We start from the raw sequence: 21,435 nt of genomic DNA, 5'->3' as shown, positions 1-21,435 counted from the left end.
AAATTTTATTAATTTTTCAATGAAATATGGGTAAAAGCACTATAATTGATGATATACTATTTACATATAAAAAATAAAAAAAATTTTAAAAAATAAAACCAAAATTCTGAATATAAATCAGTAGGGATAAAATATATTTTAGTTCTATTTTATAAAAATAATTTTTAGCTCATAAATCTGTGCGCATCATATTTATAAAATTCATTTAGGTTTCTATCATGCCTCAACTGCATATTTCCTGCTTTTAAAAACTAGCTGTCTCTAAACTAAGGAAGATTTAAAAGCAAAATTTGGCTTGTAATTAAACTGTGATATCAATGAGTAAATAAAGTTTATTTCATATTACTATGTCTAGTTTTATTCCTTTGAACTTAGGAATTTATCTTTTAAGCTACATTTTTATAAATTTAGGAATGTTCTTAAAATTATTATATATATATTTTTAAAAAAAGTACAGTGAACTAAGTCTAAGTTTTTTTTGGTAATAGTAAAAATCAAATTAATTATGATGGGCAAGAATGAAAAGTGATTTATGCAACACAGTAGATTTAAATGTTAAAGTGGAATCTTTCAAAGTGTAAACACATATTTAGTAGTATTAGCGAAATCTAGTATAGTAATTCCATCACTATCTGTGATGTGTGTACCAGACAGAAATAAAACATATTTTCTTATTTCTTTTGAAAATATGCAACCAAAATTTATAATATAATTCTAATTTACACCTTCTTTGCTTTTAAAAAACCTATTGGAATGATATTCGACAATTTTTTTGTAAAATTAATGAAACTAAACTTTGCATTTTCACTGCCAATCTTGCAACAGTACATGATATTACTATACTAATGTTCAGGTTCTAGCTTAAGATTCGAAAGCAAGCATGTCATTATATTTTATACATATATTTAATCTAAAATAATATTTGTATCATCATAAAGAAAAAAAAATTCTTGTTAAATTGTAGATTTTAATGTAATGCTAAACTCAGGAAACACATAACAACAAATTGGGTGACTTTTATTAGTGTAAAAAAAAGTCTAAAAGCAATAAATATAATGTTAAAAACATGTGTATCATTCTTGGCACATTAACTTTTAAACAATCAATAAATAAAAACAGAATTTTAACATGTTTTAATGAAAACTAGAGAAAACATGTCTATGTACATACATTTGGAAAAATGGTTGTACTTATTTGGTGTTGCAAACATGAAGTAGGACATTTGAGAAAACTATTCAAATTATTTGTGAAAAAAAAATCTGCAAAAACTTTTGTTTCATCATCTATAGCTATTCATTTGCTTCATAATCATTATCACATACTGTTTATCAAAAACTTGTTAAAACAATTAATAGCCAGATTTGTTTTGAATTGAACTAGAAGTCTTTGTCTACAACACAAAATTTTGTAATGCCATTTTTAAAAATACCACGTAAGTAGGTCATCACCGTTTATTTCTTCCTTCAAGAATTTTTTTCAGTTTCTAAAAAAAAAAAAGAAAAAAAACATTATAATAAAAATATTCTGATGTATATTGCATAATAGTAAGGAATAAGAAAACTGTGCAATATATTGTATTGAAGTAATATAAGAAAAAATTAATTTATATTTAGTGGAAAAACAAATGCACAATGCCTTGTTTTTCCTTAAAACTCATTCATAAGAAAATTGGTATACAATTGGTTAGTCAATAGTGATTCCATTTCAATTTTGTAAGTTCAGTATTCTTATTAATATACTATAGAAAAGTATTTTTAAAGGCTAAAATATAAAAAAATTGATCTAAAATAAAAACAATACACTATCATTTGAAAATCCTTTACAGATTATATCCATTGTGTCACTTTTTTTTCTATATTTCTGATCCTCTCTTCCCCCTTGTCACACTTCACAATACCCTCTACCAAACTTGTCACATGTCAGGCTATATGTATCACATACTTATTCTTGTAGTTCAGAAAAATGTAGTATGCAATAAATCATATTTCAAATTTTATTGTAACTTTTATGTGTATTAATGGTTTTTGTGAGCACAACAATAATTATGATTATATGTGAACTCATTTTGATCAAAATATGCAAAGATATAAAAATATTTAATTTGTTGATTTTATTTGTTATCATTTCAACCAAAATGTGCGATTTTACACTTCATATTACTCTCTGCCTTCCAAATGTTACAATTTCATTAACTCTCACCTTCCCATCCAAGCAGGACATCATTTGAGGATGGCCCTCAGCAGTTATATTGAATGTACTTAAACAAGTCTGATCTTATAATGAGGGCAATAAATGAGAGAGTCATAAAAGAAATCCCATAACGAATATAAAAAAAGAAGAGGAATTAGAAAATGAAATATATTTTAAAGATATATAGATTTTATTTTCCTTACTGAAATGTATTGAAAAAATCTGCACTTTACTTTCTATAGATAATCATATTTTATCTTCAAATTTGAATTCTTGACCCTTAATTTATAGTTGCAACCACAATCAGGAAAATATGCAAGAATAGTGGTCAAAGGTGTGAGTACTTTGTTACTCTTATTGTATCTTATCTGAAATTTTAAAACTAATGGTGCAAATTAATTATAAAAAAATCGTATTAAGTTAGAAACAAGTTTAGCCAAATTTATCTTTATTCAAACATAGCTTTATAAAAATCGTAGTAAACTCGTTATTGTGAAAAAAATTTGGGTGGTGCAAGTATGATGATTTGAGAAATTCCATGCAAGAGTAAATGCAAATATCAAAAAAGTACTGACAAAATAATCGGGGACAATTCACTTCCATTCATTCTAACAAGCAAGTAGCAATGAAAACTTGTAATGATAGCCTACGAATAAAATGGAAAACGGATAAGAGGTGAACAAGGGCAAATTGAAAAACCTCAAACAAATGTTATTTCAAACATTGGAACTTGACAGCTAAATGACAAGTGTATATCTTCTGACTAATACATCTGAGAGCTAATTTACAGGCATGTTTTCATCTTCAAAACAGATGTTTACCTTTACAAGCAATTGTTGCATAATCAGTAGACAAGCAATTAGAAGTGGAAACCTGCTGATCTTCTTCTTCTTCTTCCTGCTTGAGCTTGTCAGATATGTGGCACCTCTGCACATGTTGAATTTTGTACCATACTCCAAGCCCAATTTTTCCTAGTTCCATTGTCTCGGGTCGCCTACTTTATTAATATAGTCTGACAGTCCCTTAATGGAATTAAGGTGAAGCTCTTTAGGATATGGATTGCCTAAGGTAGTGAGGCGCGTAAGGACGAGGGCATCACATTCGTATAGGATGTGATGTGCTGACTCTACCGCTTCACGGCATTTCCGACATATTGGTTCTTGTTCGAAAAGTCCCAATCTATGTAGATGTTTCCTGAAATGATAATGCCCAGTGATGAAGCCTACAATTGTTTGAATCTTCAATCTTGGGAGCCTAAGAATTTCAGAAGCAATTTTTGAAGAAGGGCTGCTGATCATGCTTTTAGCATGTTTTTGTCCAGGAGAATTGCACCAAACTTAAAAACCTGCTGATACTTGAATGTCTCCGGTTTTTTTAAAGCATAGCTTTGATAAGACAGTTCTGAAGTAGAAGCAGAAAGATATATCTAGGTCATGGATTTTTATTCACTCAAAGTTTTTTTTTTGAGTAAAATAAAAATTCAAACAATATTTTTAAGCACTTAAAACATTTAAATTATTTCAGAAAAACATTTTCAATTGTTAATTACTGTTTTCAATAAATAATTATACCTAAAATATCCATTTTTGTTCCAGAAATATACTAACATGATAAACAAGAATAACTGATGATTTTGAATAGGCATATAATTTGTTTAACAGTTCAACTTGACATGCAAACAAAAATATAATAGCTAATTGTTGATTTAGTAATGTATATAAGAGGGATTTTCCCTTAGCTGGTCACGATAGGAAAATGACATACTTCATCATTATTTAATGCCACTTTTTAGTAGTATACAATAATGTTAGTATAAATTTACATTAGAAAATGTATTTTTCCTGCTATTTTTTAAATTAAACTTAAGAGTAGACACATGTCGTACAGCACAAAGATGACTACTGGGGAGTCTAAGAAGAACTGTCCATTGACTCCCACAGCTTGTCCTAATTAATGCAGCTCCAGAACAGCTACAATTATACCACCTGTGCACAGGGTTGATTTCCAGTTTAATTTAAGAATCAAGTTTTGAAAAAGAAAGACAGCCACTCAGAGTTGAACAAAAATGACTTTAAAACTCTTTTATCTATAAATTATCTACTAAATACTTGGATCTTAGACTTATTCATTTTCCTCTTCATTCTTTTAATTTTTCTATTGTCAAACAGAGATTGAAACAAAAATTACTGATGTATATCAGGCCTCAAAAATTAGCCGTCCTGTTTCATTGAAAATTGGCACTTGTAAAAGTTCTGACCAGGCATAGATTTTTTCAGTATTACATGCCAGGTTGTAAAAATATTTAATTAGAATAACCATAAAATACATATTAAGGGACCCCTGAAATTTGAAACTTGTCAAGATGATGGATGGGCTAGATAAAAGGTATAAAAGAGTAAGGGGAAGAAAAAAAGAACCTCTAAGCAAAAGAAAATAAGATAGTGTAATAAAAAATAATAAAGAACACACATTTGCCAGTAAGATTTATGATTATACTTTTTTTGTTCTGCATTTACTCCACCAGTACTTAATTACGTAAAACAACCAATGAGCAATATAATTCAATTACATCATTCCTTATTCAAGCTTCTTTGTAATAATGCCTAACATGGGTTTGTTAAAAATACTTACATTCGAAAATATTGTTCAAGCATGAAATAGTTTCATTCTGGCAAGAGTTTTGAATAGTAACATTGCTGGCAAAGCTTGTAAAGTTTTTAGAATTTTTCTGCCAGTAATAATAATTTTTGAACTTACAAGAGGAAAGCAGGACTCATCACTTGGGAATGAGACTCAGTGTATTAGAATTATACCTTTAAAAAATTAACCACGTTAAAAATAAACACAGTTTTCTGCCACCCAGACATACACAAATTGATTCTCTCTGACAGTCACCTTCATAAAATAAAAAACCAAAAAAAAATTTTAAATATGCCATAGTAAAGTCATCAAAGTTTGAAAAATTAGCAAAAAAGTTATGTATAGACTTTTGAAGTGGACAAGCTGGTAAAATTAAAATCTACTCCACTTGTTTGACCTCGCAATGTTTATTATTAAACACAAGCAAAAAAAAAAAAAAAAAAAAAAAAACCTAATAAACCATACACAAAATTCTGTTTCTTTAATTGCAGAAATAAATTGCATTGGAGGTTATATTGAAATACAATACAGTTGTTCAACATCAGGACTGGACGATATATTGATACATTGTGAAATATCCATTTAATACTTGCATCCTCACACCAATATATCAGCTTTTGTTTCTTGTGAACCATCACAACTCTGACTTAAGTCGCCAATGTAATAATGCACATAATTTACCTTTCGAGGATGCTTGCTCAAAATGCACAGCAAAGACGATTTTAAATTTTATCTATCTATGAAGACTATGTTGGTTTCGTGACGTTGAATGACAAGGATCCAATTTTTAAATCGTTTAATATTTAATTTAACTGTATTTTTCTAACCATTCTTTCTTAATTTTAAAGAATTTTTTTTTTCTTTTATCATTATTTTTAAATTTTTTATTCTATAGATCTTTAGCTGTTTTTAATTTTGAAAAAATTAAAACAAAGTTTGCTTTAATTTCTTTTACGAATTCAGTTGTTAGTTAAAACAACTAGACAATTTTAATTAAATAAAACGTTAAGCAATGTTTAGATGTTTTAAAAGTAGTGTTCTTTTTAATAAAACAATAGTACAATTAATTTTTATATCTTTAATTTTTATTTATTAAAATTTTCTTTTAATACATACAAGTTAAATACTATGTCAGAAATATAGTATACTTTTAAATTAATAAATCTTAAATTCATTTTATTTTCAAAAAAAAAAAAAAAAAAAGAAAGATAAATAAGTAACAAAAAAAAATTATATTTATTTTTGTGTTTAATATGTATGGGATTTGACCATTATTCAATACAATTTTATTATTTTAAATAAATAAATGAAAAGAAGATCAAGCAATATATAAATAGTACTCGAACATTTTTTCCATCATATAATTTAAAAATTTGTTTTACTTAAATGTACAATTAATTTTACTTGTTTTTATTTATCTTTCTCTATTTTTTAAAAAAGTCTTACAATACATGTAAGTTAGATAAAATCAAATTATTACTTTTAAGCCATTAAATTTTTAGTCATTTATAATTAAAAAAAAATTTGAAACAAAACTTATGCTTTTTACTTAATAATTTTACAGTAAGTCAATCCATTTTTTAATTTAAAAAATTAAGGAATGTTATAGATGTTATAAAAGCCTTTTTTATATTTAACATTTTCTTTTGTAATAGATTTATTTTATTTTTTAAAAAAAACAATAAATGGATGTAAGTTATATCCTGATGTTTAACAGATGATATATCACAAAGAAAAATTTCATGCATCACCCAGTCCTATTGATTTTAAGGAATTATGTTTTCAAACAGATACACTTCAACAATGCTGTCAATGTAAACAGTCAGCTTTTCTAAATTGTTAAAATGCTGAAAAATGTCTAGCTTTCAAATATGCAATTGTTGTCAAGGTTCTTTTAACAAAATATACTAATAAAATATATAACGAAAAAAAATCTACCTCTTTTATTATTAAGGTGTGTCCTACTAAAATAAAGCCATCTTGATTTTGTGCTGTAATTAGATCTAAAGGAAACCAATGACCAAAAACATTTATACTAAGGGAATCTCTACATATATTAATACATATTTACTTGAAATTACTCACTTCTTGCTCCACATAGGTAAGAAAAAATTTATATACGTAAAAAAAATATTACCATTACGGGTAATAGCCAATATATAGGGCATGTTTATAAAAGACTTCAAATATATAATGCTTTGTACCACTTATTGAAGACTATTTACTTTACATACTGGAAGATATCACTACCAATATTATCCCAGGTTTCGCTGATGGCAATTCTCAACTCTGCTATGGGCTGATAGTGTTTGTCATTGAGATACATAAACAACTCTACTGAGGACACCTCTACACCTGCTCTTATAATTGAGATCGGGGGGGGGGGGGAAAGCAGACAATTTTATGACATGTACCTTACTGTCCATAAAAACTTCAAGATTTTGCAACATTAACTGAGGTGTTTTACAGCAGGAAAATCTAATTTAAGTAATCAATTTTCTCTAAAAAATGGTAGTAAATGGGTTTCTAGGATTTATTTGGTAATTGGTAGCTGTCATTCAGCCAGTGGAAAAGCAAGGTTAGCTATATGACACCATAGCTGAATCTTTTTCACACCTGAGTCTCCACCTTTCTGTCTTTTGAAGATTTTTGCTTCTTTTTTTATCTTCTTATCTATTGTTTTTTTTTTTTTAATATCCTACAAGCAATTTGTAAAAAATTAAAAAAAGCAGCAGTCCATATTGAAAATTATCTAAAAGCAAAACAGGGTTGCCACTCAAATCTGGAAAAAAATTCCAGACGTTTTCTCTGTACATATTATATTATACACAATATATTAAGAGGAAACAACAACTAATGCGCTTTTGTGTGAGCTATATAGGGCTAACTATATTTATTAGTTTTAATTGCTGGAAAAACAGCTGAACATACTAAAATAATGCTATAGTAAATTATATAGTTTAGTATAGCTGAAATATCATGGTTAAATATTCCATAGATTACACTTTGAGTGGTCACCATTTTTTAAAAGATAAAAATAAGAAACAAAATTCCCTGTATTTTCCCAGTTAGTAAAGGAAAAATCAAATTTCCCTGCATTTTCCCTGTTATTTTAGGTGATTTTTAAATTCCCTGTATTTTCCAGGTTTTTCCTGTTCTCCCTGTGGAGTGGCAACCTTGCAAAAGATAGCAGCTGGGAGAGTCACGTCAAAATCTCAAGAGAAAAATAATGCAATTTAAATTGCTTGAATGATTCTGCAATCTATTGCTATGGCAAGAGAAAAAAAAAGATGAAATCTTTTCTATAAAACAGAAAGGTGGAGGTGTAAAAAGGGTGGGGAAAGCCTTTCGATATGGTTCTAAACTTAGATTGGCTTTTTCCCAGTTATGAAAAAATGTTAGAAACCATTTTACAACTATTCACAGAGAAAAATGGTGACCCGAATTGGATTTTTCTGCAGGACATTACTCCCTTTCAGATTGCAAAATCTACAGGAGAATGGTTTGGGGGTAATAGGGTGCATTTCATGAAATGACCTATTTTCCTCCCTTAACTTAATTTCTAAGAAAATGTAGAGGATATCCTCAAAGGGTAGTAGTGGTATTACTTTATTTATGTCACACTAGAGCTACACAATGTTCTGTTGGTGATGGCCAGGGAAACATCTCTGAAGCTGATCTGATAACATGTCCTCACAATTTTGATTCTTTGTAGAGGTTATGGCTCTTCCCATTTGGTAGCCCCATAATCTGCATGCAAAGTTGAGTACTTTACTTCAGAATAGTTTAACGACCACCAATATTGCACATTCTCTGTCCCTTTGCAGGTTGATCAAAGTGGTTATCCAACCACTTCCAGTGATGCTTGACTTCAGGTATCTATTAATCACTATGTATTATGATCAGCTTACAGAGGGACTATCCTCAGTAGGACAGAAAGAGTTTCAGTTTAAGGCAGAATTGACTGCTGATATTGTAAAAACTTAGGATATTATGGACGCTCCTCTATTTTATAAATCGGTAAATTGTAAGCTAAATAATATATTTAAAATTACGCATAAACATATCTGATGTATTGGCCATTAACAGTAGTGGCTTTATTTTGGTTGGACAATTTTTCATTTCCTTTTTTGAATATTTGATTCTTTTCCCTGCCCATGTGCACAGGAAATAATAGAGTATTAGTAAATATGTATGTGTATATAGACTTTCATAATAAATATGTTAAATTGTCATTAGTTAGCTTCATGTTTAGTTATGGCATCAAGGTGGTCTTATTTCTGTAGGATAGACCTTATAAAGAATATATAAAGCTATTGCTATATCCATAGTTATTTTATTATAAATTTTATTTTTAATTTTAATTTAAAAATCAAAAATGATTAATAATATAAAAATAATGATATTCAAATTTTACATAATTCTAAGCAGATTTATAAAAATGTTGGCAATTAAAAAAAAAAAGATTGTCGGATAGAGCACAGTAACTGTAAGCATCTTGACAAGAAGGCATTACAGTAATGGTCGCCATGTAGGCTAATGTAGCCTTGTTAATAAAAAAAAATAAAAAACTTAATGACTATGTAAACAGTGCTTAAACTTTCAAATAATTCAGAATTGGCTGGTCAATGCACTTTCTTAATTTAAGGATTGGATACCCTAAAAGAATCTTACTAATGCTCTAAGTTTCAACCGAAGACAAAGTGAATTTTATAAATCATGCTGGTAACTCTGTATAAACCTACACAAAATAGTAACAAACAAAATAAAAGATGAAAAGCATAGAGTAATAAATATAATATAATTAAATGTTATTTAGAAAATACCTCTATTTGATGAGATAAAAAAGATGAAAAATCAAATCCTTCTGATTTTGATAAAGATTCAGCAGAATTCTTCTTAATATTTTCCAAAGTTTTCTCTTCTACAGTATGACAAAAATATTTTTAATTTATCATAAATAACATTCACTTAAAAAAAAAAAAAACGGCATTTAGTCTTAGTTTTAATATGTATTAAAACACGGAATTTAGAATAAAATTTAAAAAACACAGCTGGATTCATACCATAACCTGTGAATGTCTCATAAAATAAATGGCTATTTAAAACTACAAGATTAATGAAAATACTTATAAGAATGTCAGTCCTAGAGTTCATATATAAAGTGGCAGACTGCAATACATTTTTCAGCATATCTCTTTGACAATTCAGTCGGTTTGGGAAATTTTCTATGACTGTAATTTTTCTGGGTAAAGGAGTTATGCCTTCTTTATCAACTGAGTGTTCCAAATACTTTACTCTTTCAGAAATGTTTGGTAATTTGTTAGTCAGTTTATACTTTCACAAACAGTCAAAAACTTCTTGAACTTGACAGAAGAAAAGGCTATTAAAATTTCATTTATATATATGTATATATAAAGCACTAATCAAAACCGCCCAAAACTCTGTCCAGCAGTCGAAGCACAGTTTGTGCAGCATTTCTTAAATCGAAAGTCATGTAATTGAATTTAAGTAAATGAAATGACTTTATAATTACAGTTTTCTGGGTGCCTTCTTCATTTATAGGTACCTGATGGAAAGCTTTTTAAATCTAGAATAGAAAATATGGATTTCCCATGTAAATTTGACGAAAAATCATGTGTGTCGTAATGGGTAATTATCTAGACATAAGTTCACAGTAGTAGCCACATGGTCTCCATGAATCATTGTGTTTCTTAACCATTTGCAATGGATTACTCTAACTTCTTTTTGAAGGGTTACATATGCCTTTTCAAACTAAATACACAAATTCTGCTTTTTCAGCAGCGAATTTGCGGGGTGCTTATTGTCTAGCCTTGACAGCAACAGGAGATACTTTAGTTTTTATTATGTGCTTAACAGTAGGAGAATAATAATTTTTACATAGAAATCTAAGAATGTCTTACAATAAAGATTTATACTCCTTAATTAATTTGTTAAATTTTAAAGATGGATAGAGAGCAATAATTTTTGGTGACGACTCTTGAGAAATTTTTCCAATAGTAGTAGCATCAGTCAAACGGTCTACTAGACTGTTTGTTTTTAAATAAATTGCTAATACTGTAGTGATGTAGAAAGTCCTCACCTCGAATTGATTGGGAAACATCGGCAATTGTAAATGTCTAAGGAAATATATGGCATAGACATATCTAAATTTAACTGCTACCCAAATATGTTAATTTTTGAGCTATTAGCAGCTACTAAATTCAATGGAGTTATAGGTTTCTTGCGTTTTGAAAAAGTAGAAAGTATAACACTTAAATCTCCATCTGTGCCCGCAAGTAAATTTTAACCTAATGATTTTTAATAATCTACAAGGATGTCAGTTATTACAGTTTTCAACGCTCCTCACCACACATGCTTGGCCAATTAGTTTACCTGAAAAGATTAAGGTTTGATACATTTTGTAGATTTATCACTAAATTTAGAGTGTTACCAACAAAATCTAGTGTTATACTGTTGAACAGTTTGTCGAATTTTCTTGTTTTCTGGAACATGATCTATTGTGGGCATGTATTGTCCTCTTCATTATTTATTTCAATTTCTTGTGCATGTCATTAATATTTCGAGTAAAATTATCGCACTTTTGATTCTGTGGCATTTATAGTGGAAACAGATGTTACAGCCATAAGTGCAGTCTATTTAATTTATTATTATAATTTATCAGCCATAAGTGCAGTCTATTTAATTCATCACAGAAGTACCTAGAGTTGCTTGCATTTGATTAGGTGATTATTGAAGCCCTAAAGATTTTAACAAGTCTTTACCAACTTTATCACTTATCTATCAACTCCTGCATGTGTATTAGTAAAGCAGATGGTTTTTGATTGCCAAGTTCTAATAATTTTTAAAATCTACATTCTTTGGAGTCTAACAATGTCTGTATTAGGCAAAATTTTCATGTTTCATAAGCAGTAGCACTAGGAGTAGGTTCACTGTCACTTACCTGTGACAAAATGTCAGTCTCAATTCTAACAACTGTGTAATACTTAGTAATTTCTTGAGAACTGCCACAATTAATGAATTGGCTTTCACTTTGATGAAATCAAATAGATGGATTCTCCTTCTAAAAGGTGGTATTTAATGGAGATATGAGAAATTTCCTTCCCTGTTTTCAACTTCTATAGGCATCATTTAAGGAAAAGAAAGGCATATTCGAAAATCTAATGTACATCCGAGATCACTAGTTTGTCAAATATGTGGCAAGGTCAAAATATGTGTCGCCACAGATAAATGGGTTCTACTGTACATGGGTCCTTCAGTATAAAGAAGCAAATCGAATGATTTGAGTTTCAATGGAAGTGCAACAAAATTGTAATGAAAGATTATACTTTAATTAATATCGCATTAAGTATTTCAGTGACAGTCAAAGATATTAAAACAACTATTTCCTTATACCAACTAAAATATAAAATAAAATTTGTTATTTCATGCATGTATTGTTATTTTGAAGCCAATTAAAAACATCTCAGCTTAATAGCTCACAAAAATTTAACTTACAAAATTGGGTTAAATTTTATTTATGTTTTTGCTTCCGAAAAAATCCCACATAAATATTGAACACTTTTGGATTTCAGAAGCAGTAATTTGGCCAAGATTCTTAATTTGAGTAGTTCTTTGCGAAGGAAGTGGTATAATGTCTGTCAGTTATGATGTATTGATAATAAATTGAAAAACAATATTGTTCCATTTATGGAAATATGTAAGATTTCCTCTATTTCTTCATGAAATTTAAAAGGAATTCATACAATCTCTCTATATTTTTTTTGAAAGAGACTAATATGATTATTAATTATATTTTATTCTTTACAAATTTCACTTATTAATTCTTTCTGCACAGGCACAATTTATAATGAAAAATGTTAGCCCCACATGTAAAGTAACAACCTGATTTAAGTAACAACCTATTATTCAACTGCAATGAAAAATTAAACTGCCACTTTTAACAACAAATGTACTAATTTAAAAATGCAGTTCTAATCATGTTAAGTGCAGAATAATATATAGCATAAAAAGTCAAAAAATAACATTTCATTTCATATTAGCCATTTCACAAGTACCAAACTTGATGCAATTATATTGTATGGTTGAAGAGGAAGCTTCAATTCCTAAAAACAAGCAATCATTTGTCAAGTGATATTGAGTTCCACAAAATTATGAAGGGATAAAATCTTACTCTAAAATGCTTAAATACTTATTCATGGACATTATTTTTGAACTGAAATAGTAATCAAAATTTTAAAACATATGTTTTAAAATTGCACTACTTTTCTGGGGCAATAACTTTTTTTTTTTTTTTAAGAATTCTCTTAAAAGTTAATGTTTTGAGTCCTTTCTTTTTTTTATGTTAATTCCTTTCAATCACTATGTACAATTCTGAGATATGTTTAACTCAATATTGCATCAATATAATATAGTATAATACTGCATCAATGTATAAGTCATGTGTAGATTGATGCCTGTTCATGTAAAGTATTGGATCAACTATCCATGCCTGTAGATAGTTCAAAAGTAGAGGACTGCCTATTTATAATGAATGTGTTGATATTTTCCTTTTATCTATCAAGAGTTCGATAAACTATTTAAGATTATAATAAGTGATTTCATTTATTTAAATTAACTTTAGGAAATTAATTTCAGAAAACCTTTTCTTTTCAATCCAAAAGATATAATCTAGTATAAAATACAGTTTTGTAGATTAATAATTGCTATTTTTTAGAGATTACACAAACTATATTTTTACAGCAACTTACAGGAATGTTATTAATCTTGTATATTCTAGCTCTACAGAATAACAAATTCTTTACAGTTAAGTTTCTTTAATTTTAACATTCAAGTTTTAAAAAACTGAAAAATTTGTACACAATTTATTTAACTCATCAAAATAAAAATTATATAAACAAAGTAAATGAAATGTTTTGCGATATCTGGTTGCAAAAAAAAGCTATTTGAGTTCATTTTAATGTTAAACAAAATTGAAACTTTTTATTTTACAAATGTATGCAGTTGAAAATTGGCAGAGTAATCATGCTTTTTAATACTTACGATAAAATTTAGCTCTCATCATAAACCTAGCAGTTACACGTGCAGCTTGTCGAATTGGGTATGAGTCAGCTAGCTATAAAATAAACACCAAACCACATTACAATAGACATAAACATAAGGCTATATTTTAAAACCTTAAACAGACTTTAATCTTTTATTAAAAATTTTCAAGAACAAATCAATTTCATAAAGGCAAATGAATTTATGCATTACTTTATTAAAGTAAAGCAAAAAATATTTTCATGAGTTGATTCAATGTTATGAAGGAATTATTTCCTAAGTGACTTTTGATTCCACTAACACTATTAAACGGTGAACAGGTTTTTGATACAAAAACAAAAAGTAGAGAATGAAATTCAGGATTAAATGCCCATCATAATAATACAGACTTATACTCATGTTATTATAAATTAGAAATTAACACAGGTTGATTTTACTATCATTGATTGGCAGATTCAAGAAAATAATGCCTGCAAACTTAGGTTTTCCAAAAAACAACAATAAAAAAATGACAAATGTAAAAATTATCAAAAGCTAAAATTTTTAATTTTGATTGATTTACAAAATTATGTTTGCACACTTAGTCTCCTCAAAAATTAGAATAAAAAAATATCAAAATAAATAAATAAATAAAATAAATTACAAATGTAAAAATCCTCTAAGTTCAAATATTCATTGGATAATTTACACAATTTTTCAATTTTATAATAAAAATATATTTTAGATAAAATTATAATTTTTCACAAAAATTCAGATCACAATTAAATTTTTCACATAAAAAGAAGATTGCTAAAAAAATTTTTCACACATATAGGAATTAAGACATTAAGACAAGAAGACCAAGTCTCACTTAGGGTTTTTAATTTGTGCCTGAGAAAAAGTGAAAGGATATGGAATAATCAAACAAAAAGGAATAATTTTCTTGCTTATACAAATATTTTTAATCATGTTGGAGGAACATATGATAGTCTGGCAAAGGATAAGGGCATATAAGAGGGGAAGCAATCAAGGTGGGACTACAAGTCAATGAAAGTAAAATAAATAACCAACTGCCAACAGAGACAAATATAAATGTAACAACATGCAAAGTTTAACACTAGGTGAGGAATATTTTGAATGAGTGAAACAATTAGGGCTTAATAATTACTTAAAATGACGATATATCAGTTGAGATAATGAACAAGTTAATAATAAATAAATAGACTTTTTGGAATATTCTAACACCATTAAAGTGCTCTTTGTTAGCACTTAAAAGCAAAATACTATTGTATAAGATTTTTCCAAAGTCTGAGCTATTTTTATAAAATTATTAAATCCAAGTTGGATAAAAGATTGAGATCATTTCTTAATCTGGTACAGAGAATTTTTGGACCTGTCAATGACATTAGTGTATGGAGAATTAGAAATAATTTAAAAATTATGAAAAACTGTGGAAACATTGCTATTGTCACTCATATAAAGAATAGAAGACTGAAGTGGTTCGGTTACATTCAGTGGATGAGTACCAACAAAACCATAAAAAAATAGGTCTTAGATTGAAAATCTAGAGGCTTTAAGGTGGAAGACCAAGAAGACAATGGTTGGAGACTAGAAAAGGATTAGAAAGAGATAAAAAATAATTTTTTGAAATCTAAGGAAAAGAAGCAAGAAGAGAGGAGGGCTGTTCAGAAACAGACTCGAATCCCCTAAAGACTGTTTGGCCAATGAGCAGTAGTAATAGCAGGCATTCAAATAGAAATACTTGATTTGTCCACGCAAATATGTAAAAAAAAAAAAATCCCTGTGATGCCATAAAGGCATTACATGTTTAGCAGCTTTTAAAATTTCTTTAATTTCATAAATTTAAATTTCATTGCATTTTACAAAAAGCAAATTTAAATATTTTATTCTCTTATTAACAATCAATGTAATGGCTAACTTTTTTTTAATTCGATACAAATGTATAACTCTATATGTGATGCCAGGCAATCACATATTTCCTAGCTTTTAAAATTTCTTTAATTTCATAAATGTAATTTTTTTAATCTTGTTTAATTAAATTAAATCAATAATTAATTTTATTACAATTTATATAAAGCAAACATAAATAGTTTATTCTCTTCTTAACAATCAATGCAATGGCTAATTTTTTTAAAATTCAATACAAATATATAATTCATTAATTCAATGTTGTGAGTAAATTAAATATCAAAATCTATTTTTAACTTCTTATTCCTTAAGCTGCTTTTATTTCTTTAACCACAAAAATGTCTTAGTTACAGGGTAATATTAAATCTCATGGTCTTTTTGGTGATTAAGTTATAGTAAAATCATCTAAATTTTAATATTAGTATTACAGAGTCAACTTTGCTTTTGGTTATTTTATCTTTTGATAAATCCTCAACTATTGACCTCTTCCCATGTTCCTAAGAGGTAGTTAGGAAAAATTCAGTCTCTACTAATTCAAAATTCTTGGCATTAGGACTGAGGGGCTTCGTCCCTCAGTCTAAACGTTATTAATTGACACAAAAATTTCACTGAGTTTAAAAATGCATCTCCTCCACTTTATTATAAGAGTGCTGCTTACCATTTTATTTTTATTTAACATGGTCATTCTTAGTTAACTTTAATAATACTCAATAATAAATCAAGTTTTTGCTTAAAATAACCTATGCAATAATGATTTTTTCATCACAAAGATGCACATGTATTGGACAATTTCACTTTAAAACCAATGCCTCTTCATATAACTGGAACAACGTCATCATAATGACATACTAGCAGACAGATTTTTTTCTCACAGCTATAACCTCACCAGTCACAGATTTCTGAACCATTTCCAGTTGTTTTTTTAAATCATAACAGGATAGTTAAGACAAATGATTTAACCCTCATCTTTTACCTCCTCCCATCTTGGAAAAAAAGGGGAATTGAAGACAGCAAGTATAAAAGAAAAAACCATCTTTCAATTCTGCAAAAAGAGGACTAGAAAATTTGTATCTATGCTCCTTGAATATGATTTACATTTAAGGTGGGAATCTCTTCTAACCGACTAAATACCACATTCATGTAGACCAGGGATGTACAAATATAGCTGATAAGCAAAAAGTGACCTGGAGCTCTAACCTATACTACCCCCTCATTTTGAGGAAACTTCTTGATTGATTCATAGCCTCATATTGAGGATACAGAATACTTCTATCTTTTCATCCCTGACATAGACTGTGCTACAGTAAAGACTTGGTAAAGTCTTGCGCTTCCCTTTTATCATGGCTAAGGACTTAGTTGGTTACAAAATATTTATTTTTATAGTACTCAATAAAGAAAATAAACAAATCTTACCGACTGTATCAATTTTTCATTATTTGCCAAGTACCTAAGTAATATTAAAAATTTTCAATCAATAGTTTTACTACATAATAAAAAGGAATACAATTATTAATCAAGTTTACAAACAGCATATACAGAATAGAAAAATTAACATTTTAAAACCAAGTATTAAATAAATCAATTAGAGTAAAAAACAATATTATAAAAAATTACAAAAAATAAATAAAAAATTTTTAAATTTAAATAACTTTATTTTGTAGTAATTGAGAGTAGCAACACAGTGATATTAAGATAATTGACCAAAAGTATCAAAACTTATAAAAATTAAATTCAATATTTAAAAATGTAAAAGCAATAAAGGAAGATTTTTCACACTGTATAATTCAAATAGAACAATTGTCACTACATTTTAAAAAAAGTCTTATGATATTTTATAACAATTGCAATGCTAAAATTTCTTTTTTAATTAACATGAATATTTCCACACTTTAAAGGATATGTCTAATAATCACAATTTTTATTATCTTACTAATTTTATTCGTATGCTTATTACAACCAACTGTATGCATAAAAGAATGAAAACAATATCCTTGAAAAATGCTACAATGCCTTTGTGCAGCTTACTTTGCTATGTAATGTGGCAATTTTCAAGGTGGCATCCTAAATGACAGGTCTATAACAAGTTCTCAATTTTCTTTCATAGAGAATTGAAAGAGATTATAAGGTCCTGAGTAGCATAAAAAGTTGAGACACATTGAATAGTCAAACATATTGGAACTAGACGCCAAAATTTTTCTAAAGTCTGCAATGCAGGGGTGATTGTGAGCTCAACTAAAAAACCCTGAAATTTTCTTGAGTAAAATCATTAATGACGCATTTAAAAAAATTAACGTCTTTATAAATTTAAATCATTGATATTTTCACAACATGAAATTCTTAATAAATTCAATGCAGCATAATTTAAATTAATAATTTTGTATAAGTTTATTTTTATCGCTAATAACATTTATTATTCATTCATAAGAAATATTTACAAATGAAAGAGATGCCAAGTATAAATTCTAGTTCCAATATTTTTAAATAAAATATACAAGAATTCTGACACATAAATGTAATCAATGATTTCTTGAAATTTCTGAACCTTGGATTTCCGGATCGCGGTTAGCGAAATATCTACATTTTTTCCGGAGCACAATCACCTCTGGCAACGGAAGTTAATGCTAAGGTTTGATACTATTTTTAATAATAAAGAATTCATATTCTAAATGGCTAGAAGCCAAACTGATGAAACCAATTACTGCTTTTGGGACAATTGCTACACACCAGGGCAACACACTAACTGTTAGGAGAGAGCAAGGTTAAGACTGGGGGCCAGAATAATTGCATGCAAATCAAAACTCAGACACTCACGATGGTACATCCATTGCTTAAATGATAAATGTCGCACAGTGAAGAAGTAACATGACGAGTGTCGAAAAGGTAACACATACAAGAAATATGGTGAAGTGCAAGATAACAGAAATCAATGGTTAGAAACTAACATTTTGTAACAAGCTTTACATTGAGGTGCAAGTGACAGGTCCAGTTAAACTCTCACACAATTTACATAATATGGATGCCTACACAAATAATGAGAGTCACCTATTAGAATTGCATCTGATTTAAAAATATATGCAAATCACAAACCATGAGGTAAAAATGAGTGATATGGTACAGCATTCAATAACCTTGCTTATAACGGGCAAGCAGCAAACTTTCTCAAATAGGACTAAATAAAAGCCAAAACGTAAACAAAATATAGGAAGTTTGACTAGCAACACCCAATTATTGGCATGATCTGCCTAGTTAATCAATTAAACATTACAGCCAATAGGCTACTTTATAGACATCATATAAATTCAAATTTAAAAAAAAGTGTTCTTAAGAATAACTTATTTTGCAAGATCTAAGTACATAACTCTGAATGCAACTCAACCAGTTTAACAACTTACTTCTTTTATTAGTAAGGTATGTATGTTGTTTTCTATTACAAATGTGAAACGTTAACAATTTTTAGTAACAGTGATTTCTAATTAAGTCTCATAAAATCTACACTAAACAACAATAAACTATGTCAAAATTACTAACCCTAAAAAGATGACTAATAATATTTTACATTATACAGATACACTAGCAATTCAAAAATCTTTTAATTAGACTCAATTTTTTACAGCTTTTTTAGTATAAAAAGTTCATATATATTAAAATTCGGAAGGTAACATACATAGTACAGAATAAATAAGTTTCATTACGTTAAATATTAATTATATATTTAAATATATTGTAAATTTTAAAAACTCGCATCAGATTGAATTTTTAAGTTTTTTTAATAAAAGCTACTGATTGATTCTTAGTATTACATTTTCGTAATAATGATTTTTACGTAAGCATCATTAAACCTAAATCAAATCCTCACTCTTCTTCATTCCTCAGGATTTCACATTATATAATCAAAAGAATGTCGTAATTTATTTAGTTGAAAATAAATTATTAAAAATTGCAGGCGCACCGTTATATTGTAAAATTACTAAGAAGTAATAAATACTTTGTCATCTTAATAAAATCTTAACTTCAGAATTGCTCTTATGAAATCAAGTAATATTACCTATACTTCAAAAAGTTCCAAAAAGTAATTAGTAAATAAATAGTGTACGGAAATGTTCTAAGATATTTTCACCATAATATTTAATTTCATTTTCATCTAACTAGTTAATGCAACAATTGTCCAAAATAACTTCCGTAACGAAATCCAATTAAATCATTCAGAAATTAAATATAGATAATTACTACAATGAAGCATACACTCACCTAATTAAAAACCTTAAAACCATTTTGAAACAAAAGCAGTCACTGGTTTCAAATATCAAGAAGTCAAATCTAGAAAGTAAAAAATTGATATAAGAAACTAATTATAGTTTTATTTAGAAATATGAAGTATATACAACATAGAACATAAACTTTCGTTGATATAATTAATTATGACGAGATAACAATTAGAAAATGCATAAATGATATACACTTATTATAGATGGAACAACATATAAGTCCTAATAGATGCAAAAAAAGATGTACAAAATTCGAAACATTAGAAGTATAAAAATTTTGATACTAAAGTCAAGATCACGAAGTTGAATGTTTATTTACATTTTTCAATGGAAATAGTAGAAGTCAAAGTAAATGCTGTACACACACTTCCCGCAAAACACTAGCCAATCAGATTCTGCGTTTTCTTTTGCAATAATCGGAGGTGCGTGAACAACTTTCAAGGAGAATGTCCCTTACAGAACGCGTATCACTGTGTACAGATACAGCGTTCCCATTGCTGTTAAACGATGACTTAAAATCTCAACCATCCGGAAGTGCGCATATGCAGAAAAAATTCGTAGGTTATTTTTGATTTTTTTATTGAAATGAAATTAAGCAAAAGTGATGGTTGTTGTTGTTGTTCATTTACGTCACACTAGAGCTGCGCAATGGGCCATTGGCGACAGTCTGGGAAACATCCCTGAGGATGATCCGAAGACACGCCATCAAAATTTTGATCCTCTGCAGAGGGGATGGCACCCCCGCTTCAGTAGCCCGACAACCTGCACGCGAAGTCGAGCACTTTACGGTAGAATAGTTTATCGCGGACCAATACCGCACACCCTCGGTCTCTACGCAGGCTGATGCAAGTGGTCACCCACCTGCACACTGACCGCAGCCAGTGATGCTTGACTTCCGTGATCTGCTGGGAACCTTGCAAAAGTGATCGAAAAGTGCAAAACATGAAAAAGTGAAAAGAAATCTTTCTTTTTTCGTTACTATAACTTGGAATTGTGTGAAATCCGCTTTAACTTGAAAAAATTAACCCTCCTTGGAAGGGGTTGTAATAATAGTACTTTATTTGCGCCAAGTTAGAGCTGCGTAATTCTTCCTTGGAGAGGATGGGGATAAAATGAGATTAGTAATATATATTGATCTGTAAAGTTCATAGGATTAATGCTAAAAAGGAGTCACTTTCCATTTTGTGACATCTAAGTCAAATATTAATCAAGATTGAAGCCAAACGTAAACATTACCTCTTCCAGGATTAATCTTTGCATCGAATGCAAACAAGAAGCAGTTCTGAACAGGTCCGTAACTACACCGGGTCAATCGGGACACCGTTCCTGGGCCCCTACGGACAAGGGGTCCCCATATGAAGGGACCACA

General features: G+C 28.7%; 1 protein-coding gene across 2 annotated transcripts; it reads right to left on the bottom strand.

Moving 5' to 3' along the window:
* Nucleotides 1–1,001: 1,001 nt before the first annotated feature.
* LOC107456719 (protein NCBP2AS2 homolog) lies at nt 1,002–20,406 on the bottom strand. Of its 2 annotated transcripts, XR_011638180.2 has the most exons (7): nt 20,259–20,404; nt 20,050–20,118; nt 17,215–17,248; nt 13,894–13,966; nt 9,657–9,754; nt 6,769–6,833; nt 1,348–1,483 (listed from the first exon to the last, which is right to left on the bottom strand). XR_011638180.2 is itself a non-coding variant. In XM_071187467.2 (6 exons), the coding sequence occupies exons 2-6, from the start codon at nt 20,070–20,072 to the stop codon at nt 1,445–1,447; spliced, it is 267 nt and encodes an 88-aa protein (XP_071043568.2). In that variant the 5' UTR covers nt 20,073–20,118; nt 20,261–20,406; the 3' UTR covers nt 1,002–1,444. The 2 variants fall into 2 exon arrangements, 1 of the variants encoding a protein (XP_071043568.2); XM_071187467.2 differs by lacking the exon at nt 6,769–6,833 and having other exon boundaries at nt 1,002–1,483; nt 20,261–20,406.
* Between the last annotated feature and the right edge of the window lie 1,029 nt (nt 20,407–21,435).

This window comes from Parasteatoda tepidariorum, chromosome 11 (assembly GCF_982258835.1).
Source record: "Parasteatoda tepidariorum strain Cologne lab strain chromosome 11, Ptep-v5.0, whole genome shotgun sequence".
Classification (NCBI taxonomy): Eukaryota; Metazoa; Arthropoda; class Arachnida; order Araneae; family Theridiidae; genus Parasteatoda; species Parasteatoda tepidariorum.
Note: the sequence above shows the minus strand (reverse complement) of the source record. Positions and strands in the feature narration are given on the sequence as shown.

What these genes read in the sequence shown, in the direction of transcription:
- LOC107456719 (XM_071187467.2), bottom strand. Translation starts at nt 20,072, where the DNA reads ATGGTTTTAAGGTTTTTAATTAG. An exon ending in GTTTTAAGGTTTTTAATTAG is followed by an intron (nt 17,249 to 20,049) that starts GTGAGTGTATGC and finishes AATATTACTTAG; the next exon opens with GTACTTGGCAAATAATGAAA. An exon ending in TTTTATCTCATCAAATAGAG is followed by an intron (nt 1,484 to 9,656) that starts GTATTTTCTAAA and finishes TTTTTTTTTTAG; the next exon opens with AAACTGAAAAAAATTCTTGA.